Here is a 14,141-nt window from a genome sequence, read left to right on the forward strand (position 1 = left end):
GCTGACCACTGGAACCCGTGTCTCTAGTCAGCCCCTTGGGGGACTCCTCAAATGAGCCGGCTCTTAGAGGCTCGTGAGATGTCCTTCTGGTTGAAACACGTCACCCAGAGGATTCCAGCTCTCCTGGCTCCCAAGGCAGTGGTTGAGCCGAGGAGCACAGATTTGGTGTGATTGGTGCAGAGATCTGAGTGTGTGACCGTGATGGAGGAACCGGCTCTGGACCCTTCCGGGTGTGATGTGAGGAAGGATCCTGTCGCTCAAGGCCTGACCCTGCTTTCCGGATTCCGCAGGGTGGGGTCTCAGATGCTGACCCGGCATCAGCTCTGTGACAGGCAGGTCAGTGTCTGTCCGAGTGTCAGATGATTCAGGGCCGCTTCAGGATCCCGGGTGGGCCCGTGCCCCACAGGTGTAGCCGGTAATGGGGAGTCAACCGGAGGGGGAAGTGGTCAGAAGGTGGGCTTTGCCTCGGATTTTCTGGCGTCTTGACCTTGAGGAGCCAGGTCAAGGTCCAGGGTGTGGTAAGCAAGCAGTCCAGGGTGCGGTCCCATCCTTGGCTGCGACTTTGAGGTCACCATGGAAATTACAGAGCTGAGCATTTTCCAAAGCTTGAAAATGAAGGAACTCAAAAGTCTCCACCTGGAACACAACCAGAGCATGCCTGTTGCTGCACTTACCGTAGCGGCAAACTGCCGAGTCCGCGGCCCCAGCTGCGCTGTGGGCTTCTGTCCTCTTGGGCTCCGCGGGGTGAGCAGTGTGGGCTTCCCAACCCAGTGCTGCGAAAGTCACCTCTTCTTTGCAAAGGAAAGCAACGTTTTTGCTAACTAACTGTTTCACTGGGAAATGTAGATTGAAATTTGTACAACACACACACACACGCACACACACACACGCGTGTGCACACACACATGCACGCGCACACACATACGCAAATGCACACACACGCACACGCACACATGCACGCACACACACGCACACACACATGCGCGCACACACGCACGCACGCACACCTGCACACACACACACGCACATGCGCACACACGCACACACACACACGCACACACACGCATGCACACACGCATGCACACACGCACACGCACACATGCACACACACACACACGCACACACGCACGCACACACGCACGCTGCCGTGTGCCCGGCTGCTCCTCCTGGGAGCTCTCCCGCCCCATCCCTGTCCCGGTCAGTGGAGCCCTGCCTGTGGCCCCGGCTCTTCTCAGATGCCCTGAGGTCCGTCTGCCCGAGTTGCCCAGGGTGTGGTAAGGATCTGGACCCGTCCAGGGCTGGCTGTGATGGAAGCAGTGTTTATCTGGTGTGGCACTCAGCTTTAGGAAAACAGCGGAGGACACAGCAGTCTCTGCCGTGTAACCAAGTTACCCCAGCTTGGGTAAAGATGAGCGGCACTGTGCAGGAATGCCCAGGACTCAGGGCTCTTTTTCCCACAGTACTACGTGTCACGTGACCGGGAGGGGCCCTCCTGCGCTTGGAGGCCATTCTTCTCATGTCTAGCCTCTCCCGCTGCCTTTGGGGCTGCTCCGCTCGTCACAGACCTTTTCCCTCCCCCGCACATTTCTCCAGCCCCTGTTCCTCTTGCTGAGCAACGGAGGGACGGGGCCTTTGAGTGGCTGAGTTGCCATGGCTGTTGTGTGTGTAAGGCCAGCGTGACTCTGACCCTCCCGGGGAGGCCTCCTGACCTGTCCGTGGAAGGAGGCCTCTGCGGTTGTCCCACGTCTGCCGGTGATGCCGGGGCCGTAGGACCAGCATCGTGCTGGGAGGCGGGCGATGCGGGCTCTGGCCCTAGTTCTGTTTACAGAGTCTTAAGCTCATTCTGAGGCCTTTATTTCCTCTTCGGGAAAAGGAGATTAAAGTAACTCACGAAGTGTATTTTCAATTTCCAAAATTCATTACTTGACTCTATGTTAAAGTGTTAGTCGCTAAGTCGTGTCTGACTCTTTGCAGCACCATGGGTTCCTGTGTCCATGGGATTCTCCAGGCAAGAAGAGTGGAGTAGGTTGCCATTTCCTTCTCCGGGGATCTTCCCGATCCAGGGATTGAACCCAGTCTCCTGCGTTGCAGGCAGATTCTTTACCATCTGAGCCACCAGGGAAGCCTTGGCTCTATGAAATCATACTAATTCTGGCTCCTTAGGTTAGCTCTCTGTGACCAGTTAGTATCTTCTATACAAGAACAGGTTGAAAAGCAGTTAGGAGACTTGAGTTGAAGCAGGTAGAAGAGCTCCCGGGTTGACAGCCATGGGTGCCGCTGGCCGGATGGAGGCTGGATGGATGCAGATGGCTTGAGAGAACCGGTTTCATTCTCCCACTGTCTGCCTTGGGCTGTTTCCACAGCCTGACATTCTGCCCTGTAATTCTGTGGAGGCGATAACCACTGGTTACCCTTCCTCAGCCTGAATTGATTGAGAAGAAGCCCTTATTTTGAAACCCAAATGCACCTCTTCCAGGAAGGCGAATGCAGAGAGGCCAGCAGACTATAATTCTCTTCTCTCGGCTGCAGTAAGTGACTGAAGGTTGCGTCTCCTCCAGCCCTCATCAGAGGGTCCTTGTTTCTCACCTGAAAGCAGAAGTGGGAGCCCCAGCAGCTGAAGTGAAACCAGGGTGGAGGAGGTCCCTGTCCACGGGACCCTCTCCTGATTCTCAGCATCCGGCGTGTGTGTGTGTGTGTGTGTGTGTGTGTGTGTTGCAGGCATGTACTCAGGGGCACGTTCCCACCCTTTGGAGCTGAAGCGGCGTGCAGGGGGCTGTCCCGAGCCTGGGCTTTCTGGTGCCTCTGATTCGCTCTGTGACCCTGGGCATGTCCCTCATTCCTTTCTGAGCTGACCTCATGTTTCAAATGAGGGGGTTGGGCTAGCAGGGCAGTATTCAGGGCTTGTTCCAGAGCCAGTGTGTGCCAGGAACTTGAGATGCCCCTCTTCATCTGCAGGACGTGGGAGGGCGCGGCCGAGCGGGGCAGGAGGGAGCAGCCAGCCCGTGCAGACAGACAACTCACGTCCAGCCTGGAACCCAAGCAGGCAGGGGCTGTCTCCTGACGTCTGTGCAGCACGAAGTCCCGGTTCCCCCAGGGCGCCTTAGAGTGGACGGTGCCCCTGGTCACTGTGCTGGGTTGGGCATCTATTTATCGAGGCGTCGTAGCCTGAGGCGCCCTGTTAGGAGCAAGCCGCCCAGGAACAGGAGAGGCCTCCCAGCCTGAATGGTTCCCTCTTGGCCATGGCGCTTTTGAACTCTGTTCCTTCATAAGGAGTGTCTCCGTCCAAGGGTGGCAGAGCTGTTTCTGTGCATCCCTCTCTTTCTGTTTCCTTGTTTTTCCTGCAAAAGAAGCCTCAGGGACTCTCACCGCCCAGCCCACGTTAACTGTCTGTTCACATTCAGGTTGAAGACCCGCTAGTGCCTTTGAGCCTTGAGGGGAGGTTTAGCATGAACATCTGTGCTCCTCCAGGGGATCGGCTGCCTTCGCCTTCTCGTTTTAATGGTAGTGCCAGAACATTTGTATTGGATCTGTAAGCCCCGGCGCATGCATTGAATGGCTTATTGAGAATATTTTCTGCTCACAGGGGATCTGAAAAATCTCCTTTTCCCTTCCATATCCATTCAGTCCTGCAGGGCAGCCTTAGGGATGCTGAATTGCCCTGTTTAAAATACATCCCAGCTTGGTGAGAGATCCAGGTCTTCCCATTCTGGAGAGGCTTTTATTGAGGCTCATCCCACTGACTTCAGTGAAAGGGTTACAGCTGCTTTTAGTTATCTGTGCTATTGGGCAACAGAGATATAAAGGATTTCTTTATATACATTTATCTCATTCAAAACAATAGTTTCAGTATTTCCTCCTGTCACAGTTTTAGACAAGGAGATAGTTTGATTTCACCTGAGTTTCTGTCTTCCGACATTTCCTGGCTGGTGCAGCGATGAGACCTCGGAACTTGCACCTGTGGGAAAAGCAGGGAGGGTGTCCAGGGAGTCCGGGGAGAGGAGCCCCCCGCCCGCCCGTGGACCCAGCGGGCAGGGAGCTGACGCGGGGATTCCAGCGCCTGCCAGCGTGGCCTGCCCGTCCCTGCAGCCCTGTCCTGTGACCCCGGAAGTGATGGCTGAGCAGAGAGCGGCCACCCTGCTTCCGTCACTGCCTGTGGGACCACAACCAGGACCGCGTCAGTGGTGTGTCTGCCCGAGGAGATGGGACAGTCCTGGCCCATTCCCACCTTTGGCCTGTCCTCTCCCATCCTCGTCAGGGTAATGTTTGCCTGTAGGTGGACGGCATCACCAACTCAGTGGACATGAGTCTGAGCAAGCTCTGGGAGATGGTGAAGGACAGGGAAGCCTGGTATGCTGCAGTTCATGGGGTCGCAGAGTCAGACATGACTTAGCCAGTGCAACAACATCAAGAGGTGCCAAGCTTCCACAAGTACTATAACCTCCAGTCAGAATGGTATTAGTGGGGTATGCCATTTACTGTTGAGGAAACGTGCTAATTTACTAAATACCGTATTTTTATCTTGTGCTTTTTTTTTTTCCCTTTGGACAAACTTACCCACAAGTTAAAACTTTATTTAAACAACAAGGTTTTAGAAAATCTAGGCTAGGTTCTGAACTCTCATGACACGCTTTGAGCCTCCCGTGGCTGTACATTCTTAGATTTGAGTGCAAAGTTTTCCCCACCAATTTGGAATGAACTGGGCATTGTATCTGGTTCTGTATGAAACAGTTGTTTTGGATCTGGACTCTGTAACGACGTCATTTTCTTTATACCCGAAGTAAATGCTGTTCAGGCTAGATTATTTTGGAATTCAGCTGCTCTATTTTTCTCCTGATTAAAATCTTCTGTTGCAAAGGAGCTCTGCTAGTTTCCCTTATAAGTTACTGTTTTTGTGCCTCTAACTTTTCTAGTAATAAATCTTATTTTTCCATGAGAAAGCAGCCCATGCTATTTAAGGTGGAGCAGGGGTTGTGGTTGAAATTGCAAACACATCCAGTGTTCTGTTTTGATTTTCTGACTTCACAGTGTCTTTTCAGTGGAAGTGATCCAGTCTCGATCGTTACTGTCTTCAGCCAAGATAAAGTATACTTTAAGTTGTTTACATGCAAGGCCCTGAAGCATAGAGAGAAAAAGTGCTAGAGCCCCAGGGAGTCTTTAGTAGAGTTTTCAAGTTTCTGAGGGAAGATAGAAGTGTATCCACTTTAAATTGTTTTGTGTGGGCATGAAAAAGAAGAGTGGAGAGATGGACATGTAGGAAATTCCACCCACCCTAGAAGCATCACAGGCCGGATGTAGGGCCGTTCCTTTCCTTTCTTCCTATGACATCACCAGATTTCAAGAATAATTATATAGTTTTTCCCTGTGCAGATTAGCTTAGCTCTTAGGTGATTATAGATAATCTGTATGATTTAAAGGGTATTAATGCAGGTCTTGAGACTTGTGACTTCTCTGGTGGCTCAGAGGTTAAAGCGTCTGCCTGCAATGCGGGAGACCAGAGTTCGATCCCTGCGTCGGGAAGATCCCCTGGAGAAGGAAATGGCTACCCACTCCAGTATTCTTGCCTGGAGAAGCCCATGGAAGGGGGAGCCTGGTGTGCTATAGTCCATGGGGTCGCAAAGAGTCAGACACGACTGAACGATTTCGCTTTCACTTTCAATGCAAGTCTTAGGGCTTCCCTGGTGGCTCAGATGGTAAAAACTCTGCCTGCAATGCAGGAGACCCGGGTTCGATCCCTGGGTCGGGAAGGTCCCCTGGAGAAGGAAATGGCTACCCACTCCAGTGTTCTTGCCTAGAAAATCCCATGGACAGAGGAGCCTGGCGGGTTACGGTCCATGGGGTTGCAAAGAATTGGACACGACTGAGTGACTGACACAGTGCAAGTCTTACTGTGATTATGCTAACATTTGTAATCCCATCAAACTAGCTACTGGACCTCTTTTAGGGCCAGAACTACGTCTGTGGTGGGTAGCATTGTGTATAGAGTTAAAAGCCTGATTCTTTACCTGTGGACTTGTCTTCAGAGCCTGGCCTGGCCATTTGCTGACAGTGTTACCTTGGGCAAAAAGCCCTCCTTTCTGTCCTTTATGCAGAGGTCACGGCAATACTAACTTCCTAGAGGCATTACCAGGATCAGTTGAGATGATGTTTTGAAGTGCTTGACATAGTGCCCGGAGCTAGGAAGTGTGCAAGAGGTGTCAGCCGTGGTCAGCGACTCTGCTGTCACCTCCCTGCCAGGTCCCCCCACAGAGTGCGCATGCCTCTGCTGCACCACGCCTTTCACATTAACCCCATCAAGCCCAGAGCTCGGCTCAGCAACACGGGGCAGGCTTCCATGCCCGCCCCCTTTCTGCTCTTCTGTGCCTTCTGCCCTCTTTGGTGCCCTTCTGTCTGCTGGCTCAGACGGTAAAAGCATCCTCCTGCAATGCGGGAGACCCGGGTTCAATCCCTGGGTCAAGAAGATCCCCTGGAGAAGGAAATGGCAACCCACTCCAGTACTCTTGCCTGGAGACGCCCCATGGGCGGAGGAGCCTGGTGGGCTACAGTCCATGGGGTCACAAAGACTCAGACACGACTGAGTGACTAACACTTTCTGTCAGGAGTGCTAGGTGAGCACTGAGGTTATATTTTAAAGCTATTATTAGAAGAGGAAAAAGAACTGCAGATCCCGAATACAGAATCTCTGCAGTATCCTTCCAGGGCGAAGAAAGTTAAAAATGCCTCTTTATTGTACGAAGAGAAGAAAAAAGAAATTCGAAGAATGTCTGAGTCTCTTCCTCAGATTTTTCCGTATGGTGATTCTGATTCTTCATCCTGAAAGCTGGCTTATAGAAAACTAACTTTTAATAATGGGTTCCTCTGGGACTTACCTTGTGGCACAGTGGTAAAGAATCTGCCCACCAATGTAGGAGACGCAGCAGATGTGGGTTCGATCCCTGGGTCAGGAAGATCCCCTGGAGAAGGAAATGGCAACCCACTCCAGTGTTCTTGCCTGGAGAATCCCATGGACGGAGGAGGCTGGCGGGCTACAGTCCGTGGGGTCACAGAGTCGGACACGGCTGAGCACAGGCACGAGCATAATCCCTCTGATGATTTTACATTTTATTAACAACTGTAGCAGAGACAGAGTCTTCTAGAGAGACGCATCGACAGTGGGAAATCCAGCATGCAAACAGTATCTCCTGATGAAAGTTAGACTAACAGGAAGATTTACAGGTCTCTGCTCAAGTGCAGTCTGTGCCTGGTCCCACACATCCTGGCAAAAGGGGTCCGTAGAGGAAGGCTTCTGTGCCTTCACTCCGTACCAGCCCTTCTTCAGCGCATGGTCTCTCCTCTGACATGTGCTGTATCTGAAAGCACTGCTGAAGAGCGCTCAGAGCGCTCATTGACTGAAGAGTAACACAGTCTGTGTATAAGTAAACTGTACCATTTTTGTGAGATCCAACCTCATCTTAGCCAAATGAATGACTTAGCATTTGACTGTTACTTTAAAAATTTGGTGACATACAAGATTTTGATCAAATCAGATAAATACTTCAACCTCATATTGTTTGTCTATTTAAAAAATCAGAAATTCTGTATATAACCTAACAAACTACATGCTTACACATGTGTATACATACAAACGTGCATGTATCCACACATTTACATCTTTGGCTTTGAATGAATTTCTAAACTGATATAAAGTCAAACCTTTCATTTAAATACACACACACACACACACACACACACACACACACACACACAATGTAATCCAGGCTTTTCTCGTAGCTCAGTTGGTAAAGAATCTGCCTGTAATGCAGGAGACCAGGGTTCAATTCCTGGGTTGGAAAGCTTCCCTGGAGAAGGAAATGGCAACCCACTCCAGTATTCTTGCCTGGAGAATCCCTTGGACAGGCTACAGTCCATGGGGTTGCAAGAGTGGGACACAACTTAGCGACTGAACCACCAACTTCATTTTTAAAGGAAACTAAATGAAAAACCCAGATGGCTATGAAAAAGTACCAACAAAGTTTTTTTTCCACTTAAGGCCCTGGTGGGAGCATTTTTATGTCAAAAATAAACTACCTCTGCTAGATGGCCTCTAAGCGGTCTCTGCAGCCCAGAGGGATTACAGAAAGGTCTGTGCCTTTGGAAGCACATGGCCTGGAGCGGGTTGGGTTCATGGGGATTCACACAGTGATGCTGCAGAGGGTAGCCGTGGTTTAGGTCCAGGGAGCCCTGGTTGTGGGCTAAACACTAGCTGGGTGATCCTTAGTTGCCGGCTCAAGACTCCTTGTATGTCAGCAGTGGATTCCAGGTTCTTCCCCCATTTTAGAGTCTAAGAATTTTTTTAAAATTAATTTTAATTGGAGACTAATTACTTTACAATATTGTGGTGGTTTTTGCCATACATTGACATGAATCAGCCACGGGTGTACCTGTGTCCCGAACCCCCCCCCCCTCCTCCCTCCCCATCCCATCCCTCTGGGTCGTCCCAATGCACCAGCTTTGAGTGCCCTGTTTCATGCATCGAACTTGGACTGGTCATGTATTTCACACATGGTAAATATGCATCAGTTCAGTTCAGTTCAGTCGCTCAGTCGTGTCTGACTCTTTGCCACCCCATGAACTACAGGCATGCCAGGCCTCCCTATCCATCACCAACTCCCGGAGTTTACCTAAACTCATGTCCATTGAGTCGGTGATGCCATCCAGCCATCTCATCCTCTGTTGTTCCCTTCTCCTACTGCCCCCAATCCCTCCCAGCATCAGGGTCTTTTCCAATGAGTCAGCTCTTTGCATCAGTGGCCAAAGTATTGGAGTTTCAACTTCAGCTTCAGTCCTTCCAATGAATATTCAGGACTGATCTCCTTTAGGATGGACTGGTTCAATCTCCTTACCGTCCAAGGGACTCTCAAGTGTCTTCTCCAACACCACAATTCAAAAGCATCAATTCTTCGGTGCTCAGCTTTCTTTATAGACCAACTCTCACATCCATACATGACCACTGGAAAAACCATAGCCTTGACTAGATGGACCTTTGTTGACAAAGTAATGTCTCTGCTTTTTAATATGCTGTCTAGGTTTCCACTTAAGGCCCTGGTGGGAGCATAACTTTCCTTCCAAGGAGTAAGTAATATACATGTTTCAACACTATCCTCTCAATTTTAAGTTCTGGCTAAACTGGGAGAAGGAAGGTGAAGTCCGTCAGGTTGTTGGAAAGAGCAGGGGAGGATCCCTGTGCTGCCCGTCTGCTTCTGTGACTAGTATTAGGTTTCTTTATCAGACCTACCTCTTCTGCCCCTGTATTGGTCTTGGGTCCTCTGCTCACAAACAGAGTAGGTTCTGATTAAACAAAAGAAAGGACAGGTACCGCTCATTTTAAGCTTTTAGATTCATTCTTTACCCTCCTATGCTGAGTCAGGCAGGGCTTTCCTCCTGGTGCTGTGGTTCATTTTGGTAGATGGCCTGCCCTGCTCTTTCTGAGACTTCCTGAGAAGAGCAGCCGACAAGGGTCTCTCAAAAACCTCAAAGAACTGTGGCCTTCTTCATAGTTGAGTCATCCAGGCATGACTGATTGATACCAGCTGGCTGGATGAAACCCAGAAGAATCCACCCATTCACCATCATCCTTCCCCCCACCCAGTTCAGACGACGCCTGTACTGCCTGTCTTCCTCACACCTGGGATCCAGGCAACTCTTTCTCTTTATGGCAGATAAGGACAGTTTCTCCATGCTGGTGGGTGTTAAGGTGTGTGTGTGTGTGTGTGTGTGTGTGTACATAGACTTTTTTTTTCTAAACTAAGAGATTACGAAGAACTCTGTTTTCATCACATGGTTGAAACTAGACCTGCTTTGTCAGAAGCTTGACTGGGGGTGACAGGAGCTCTCCTGTGGGTGTCCCAGCACTCCCAAGGGGCTGCTCTAGTGGATTGTCCTCACTAAGAACACCCCATTCCCGAGCCCACACACAGTACCAACAGGTAGGACATCTAGCTAGTGTGCGTCCTACCTGGCTGCCTTGGGCATGGCCAGGGGTTCACCAGGCCCTTTAGGTAGTAAACTTGATTTTTATCCAAGAGCAATCACGAGACTTATTTTACTTTCTGTTCCCTTCGTAGGGTCTTGACTATTGCTTTCAAATGTCACACATTAATCTAGTAACTATCAGGTCTAGTAGACTGCTGTGGAATTTTAGAGGTAGAAGGGATATTCATCTTCCCCTCCCCGGCCCCTGCAGAGTTTGCAAATGAATGAATATACTGAAGCCAAGGAAGTGAGAGGTACTTGCCCCAAGCCTCACAGTTAATGATGAGATCGAAACAAGATCTCACCAGTCTTGGCTTCCATACATATCTGTGCTTCTCGCATCTGACCACTTTTGGTGAGTGTGTGTGCAATAGTGCACTGGACCACAGGTACCCCCAGGGGGATGGGGCAGTGTGGTCCACAGGGTGGCGTATGGAGCCAGGCCGCCTGGAGACACATCCCAGATCTGCCATCCTGCTCACCCTTGTCCCAGCCACCCTGTCTGACAAGGGGACGTATTAATGATACCTGCTTCGTAGGGCTGCTATGAAGATCAAATGCACCGAGGCCTGTAAACGTCTCAGAACTGTGCCTGGAACACTGAAAGTGGATACATACTGACTGTCGTTTTGGTCTGAATGATTTGAATGGCCGTGGAGAGGAATTACGCAGAGGCCGTTGTGGCCTAAACACAGAAATGTGTAGCTCAGCCTGGCAGACCAGTGGGGGATCATTTGGTTCATTTAGCGGCAAAATGTGCCCTGGCTGCCCAGGTCAGCTCTGGGAGCCCTTGTGTCTGTCACAAGTATCCTGAGACATTTTGGCTTACCTGCCCTCCAGCAAATTTCTTCCAGCCTGTTACTCAGGAGCGATTGGAGAGCCTGTGGATTCGCTGTTAACATGATACTGGGACATCTTCAGGCAGAAGGTAGTCCTCACCAAGTTCTTCTGGTCCATTCCCTTGGTAGTCACATTCCTCTGAAATAGTGCAGGCCGATTTGTTCATGACCTGGAGGATGAGGAGATCCACAGTAGGTTTCTTCAGGGTCCATGGGATGACTGGTTTCTGCTAAGCTCCAGCCCGTATTTTGTTCCTCAGTGTAATAATGTAAATTATGGTGTGGAGTTTTAAGAGTGCGTGGGCGGAGAGAGAGAGAAGTTTTATGGAACGATGGCCCTGCATTGTCTGTCTGTGAATGACATGGGGGTGAGATAACCACAGAGCATTGCTAATAACCAGCAGGTCTGCCAGTCCCCCGCCACAGGCCGTGTGGGCGGCCGGGTGATGTCCCCGCTGTGTCACTGGTGAGGTCCCCCGGGCGCCAGTCTCGCCTTGAGTAAGGTCCTCGGGGACAAGCCCGGTGGTACTTGGGGCTCAGCGTTGAGTCGCTTTGCCGTGGGTGCCGCCTCTGAAAGTTAATGTGTTCCAGAACCACCGGAGCTGCAGAACCTCCTCAGGAAGTGGTTTTTCCTTCTGGGTGAGTCGCCCTGGTTCCCGCTCCATTTGCAGAAGCGAGCCTCCTCACGGCGGCCTCCTCCGGGGTTGGCCGTAGCCTGACACCCTCCTTGCCTTTCTGTGCCAAGCAGAGGCGCCACCTTTAAGGGCCCGGAGTTGTGTGAGGAAAAGCAGGCTCGGGGAGTGAGGCGGAGAGGTGATTCTCTGAGAGAGGCCAGGGGACTTTGCCTTTTGCCTTTTCCTTTTAAAAAGGAAACCTCTGCTCTACTGTTTTCAGTCTTTTTTTTAAGGGAAAATATTTTCCCTTAAAAGTACAGTTAGACTTGTGTATAAAAGTTCAATGGAGAGAAAGTATTTGGACTTGGGGTGTCTTTTCTGTTTATGCTCCTATAAAATAACAGTGTCAGAAACTGATGGATTAACCTTCGGGGTTTGTGTTTCTTCTCCTGGTGAGAAGGTTTTTGAGAGAGCTGAGCGCAGGAAGTGGTGTTTTGAGATTTAGTTCCCTTTTCAAGGACCTCTCCCTTCTGTTTGTTTTAAAGTGGGTTTTCAGTTTTCCATTTCTATGATAAGGCCATTTCCTCTGGGTCATTTGTAGAATATTCAGAGACAGATTGAAATTGCTGAAAAATAAACAGGGCCTTCAGTCAAAATATTTTTGAAATGCAGTTAACTGAAATAGATTGTCAGCCACTGAAAGCTTATATTTGTTTTATTGAACATTATTATTTTAAAAAAAAGTTAAATTTAGGCTTACACATAAAGTTTCCCCAAGTCTTTAGTTTTTTTTTTTTTTTTTAAAAGAGCCCAGTGCACGTTTATGGAATAATGATGTTTAAGACTTAATATCCAGAAGTGCTTATTGGAGAACATAGGAACTGAGGAAGGGAGGGCCAGACCATTTCCTTTCCAGGAAACCCACATTCTCTCACTTGGTCAGAATGGTTGGACGATGCAGATCTTTAGTTCATTTTTCACACTTAATGTTTCTCCGTCATACCATGAAGTCATAGCTCTACGTGACATCAGAACTAAAGCCCTAATGTTATTTGCAAAAGATTGTTTGAGAAATGAAAGCCCTGCTCAGGGCTGCAAGGCGATTCCAGGTGTGAGCTCTGTCAGATGGCATTACAGGATTAACTAGCTGGGCTCTATGATTCATCTGATACACGAGGCAACTTAAACCCATTCATAATTGTGCTCCTTATCAGAGAGACAGACGGGAGAGCTGTGTCTAAACAGGCACAGAAAACAGTCCTCTCTCATGCCTCTCCCAGAGTGACTCTCCCACCCCAGCAGCCACCTGTCTGCCCGGGTACAGCTCAGTGTCTGCAGACGAGCCAGTTGTGGATCTGATTAGGACAGAGAAGAGTCATCGCTGCTCTTAAGCAACGTGGAGGGTTACTGGAAAACCTCAGAGCTTACCAGAGCCCTTTTAGTCTCATTGACTATGTTCGCTTGTGGTCTTTTGCGAGTTAAGAATAAGAGTCAGGAACAGTGACACTTTGGTAATCCAACTAAGTGGTGTGTGTGACCTAAAAACCTTCACTGAATCCTAGTTACCTATGAAACTACACCGTTGGGTCAGAGATGGAAGACATATTCAGTTTCTTTTAGAGCCCATTCTGATTTTTATTGAAATTGCTCTATTCCTCTTGAGGTCTGTGTATGCATAGTTACATTTATTTCACCTGGGTAATGTCTTAGATGACATTTATGTAGAAACATTTGAGCAGTTTATTGAAATATGTTATCGTGGTGTTAAGATGTTCCAAGACAACTTGTCTACCACAGAGCAGAGGTGTCTCACTGGAGCGCTGGTCCCTGGTCCAGTGAGGGCCCAAGAACTTGCTCATGGCTGATTCAAGAGCATCTCACAATTTCTAGCTCCTGCTTTCTGGATCTTGATTTTCATGTGTTGCATGCTAGCCACTGGGCTTTTAAGATTTTATGTACTATCTGTGTCACTGCTCTCTGTGCTGTCTGGGACTCTGTTTTTGGTTTCTGAGCATCTTTCTTCATTCCTGCCTGTAGGTCTCTATTCTCTACCTTTCTGTCTTTCTGCATGTGTTGTTAAAAGCCTTAACTCAGATCAAACCAGAAACTAAGAACTTGATTTGAAACCAAGAACTGGAATTGACCCTTGAATAGCAATGGTTTTTTCCCACTAAATATGTACTAGATGTCCCGCAGTTGGTTGAATCCCCGAATGTGGAACCACAGATACGTGGGGCTGACTATAAAGGCTATATGTGGACTTTTGACTGCTTGGAGGGTTGGCACGCCTAACCTTCATCTTGTTCAAGGGTCAACTGTATATTAGAAAACTCCCATCCACTTAAAAGAGGAGTCTGATTATAGAAAGAAAATACATATTCATTAAAGACAATTTCAAAAGCACAAAAAAGGAAATAATCTAGGAATGGTCACCTAGACATCAGTTACTGTTGCCGTTTTGGTATCTGCATTTTCAACCTGTGTGTGTGTGAGAGAGAGAGCGTCAGGCACAGACACAGAATGTATCAGGTTTGTTTAAAGGAGCTCTTCCCAAAGGCTGGTGCAGACACTGCTGGTGGTACATGAAATAGTTTAGGAAATATGTGAATGAGCATGTTTTGGTAATGGTTCTACATTGTAATATGTATTATAAAATTATAACAACACATCAGACCTATGG

At 49.0% G+C, this 14,141-nt stretch overlaps 1 protein-coding gene across 7 annotated transcripts in view; it reads left to right on the plus strand.

Moving 5' to 3' along the window:
* The window catches only part of PSD3 (pleckstrin and Sec7 domain containing 3), a 404,084-nt gene that overhangs the window by 117,490 nt on the left and 272,453 nt on the right, over positions 1 to 14,141 (plus strand). Inside the window, exon 1 of one of the 7 annotated variants that reach the window (XM_061134571.1) lies at positions 11,360 to 11,486. The exons of the other annotated variants lie outside the window; for them this stretch is intronic. Coding sequence (XP_060990554.1) covers positions 11,428 to 11,486 — 59 coding nt within the window. The 5' untranslated portion in view covers positions 11,360 to 11,427. Of the gene's footprint in view, positions 1 to 11,359; positions 11,487 to 14,141 lie in introns of those variants that run through there. 7 annotated transcript variants of the gene reach the window in all.

The sequence above is a fragment of the Dama dama genome, chromosome 32, assembly GCF_033118175.1.
Source record: "Dama dama isolate Ldn47 chromosome 32, ASM3311817v1, whole genome shotgun sequence".
Classification (NCBI taxonomy): Eukaryota; Metazoa; Chordata; class Mammalia; order Artiodactyla; family Cervidae; genus Dama; species Dama dama.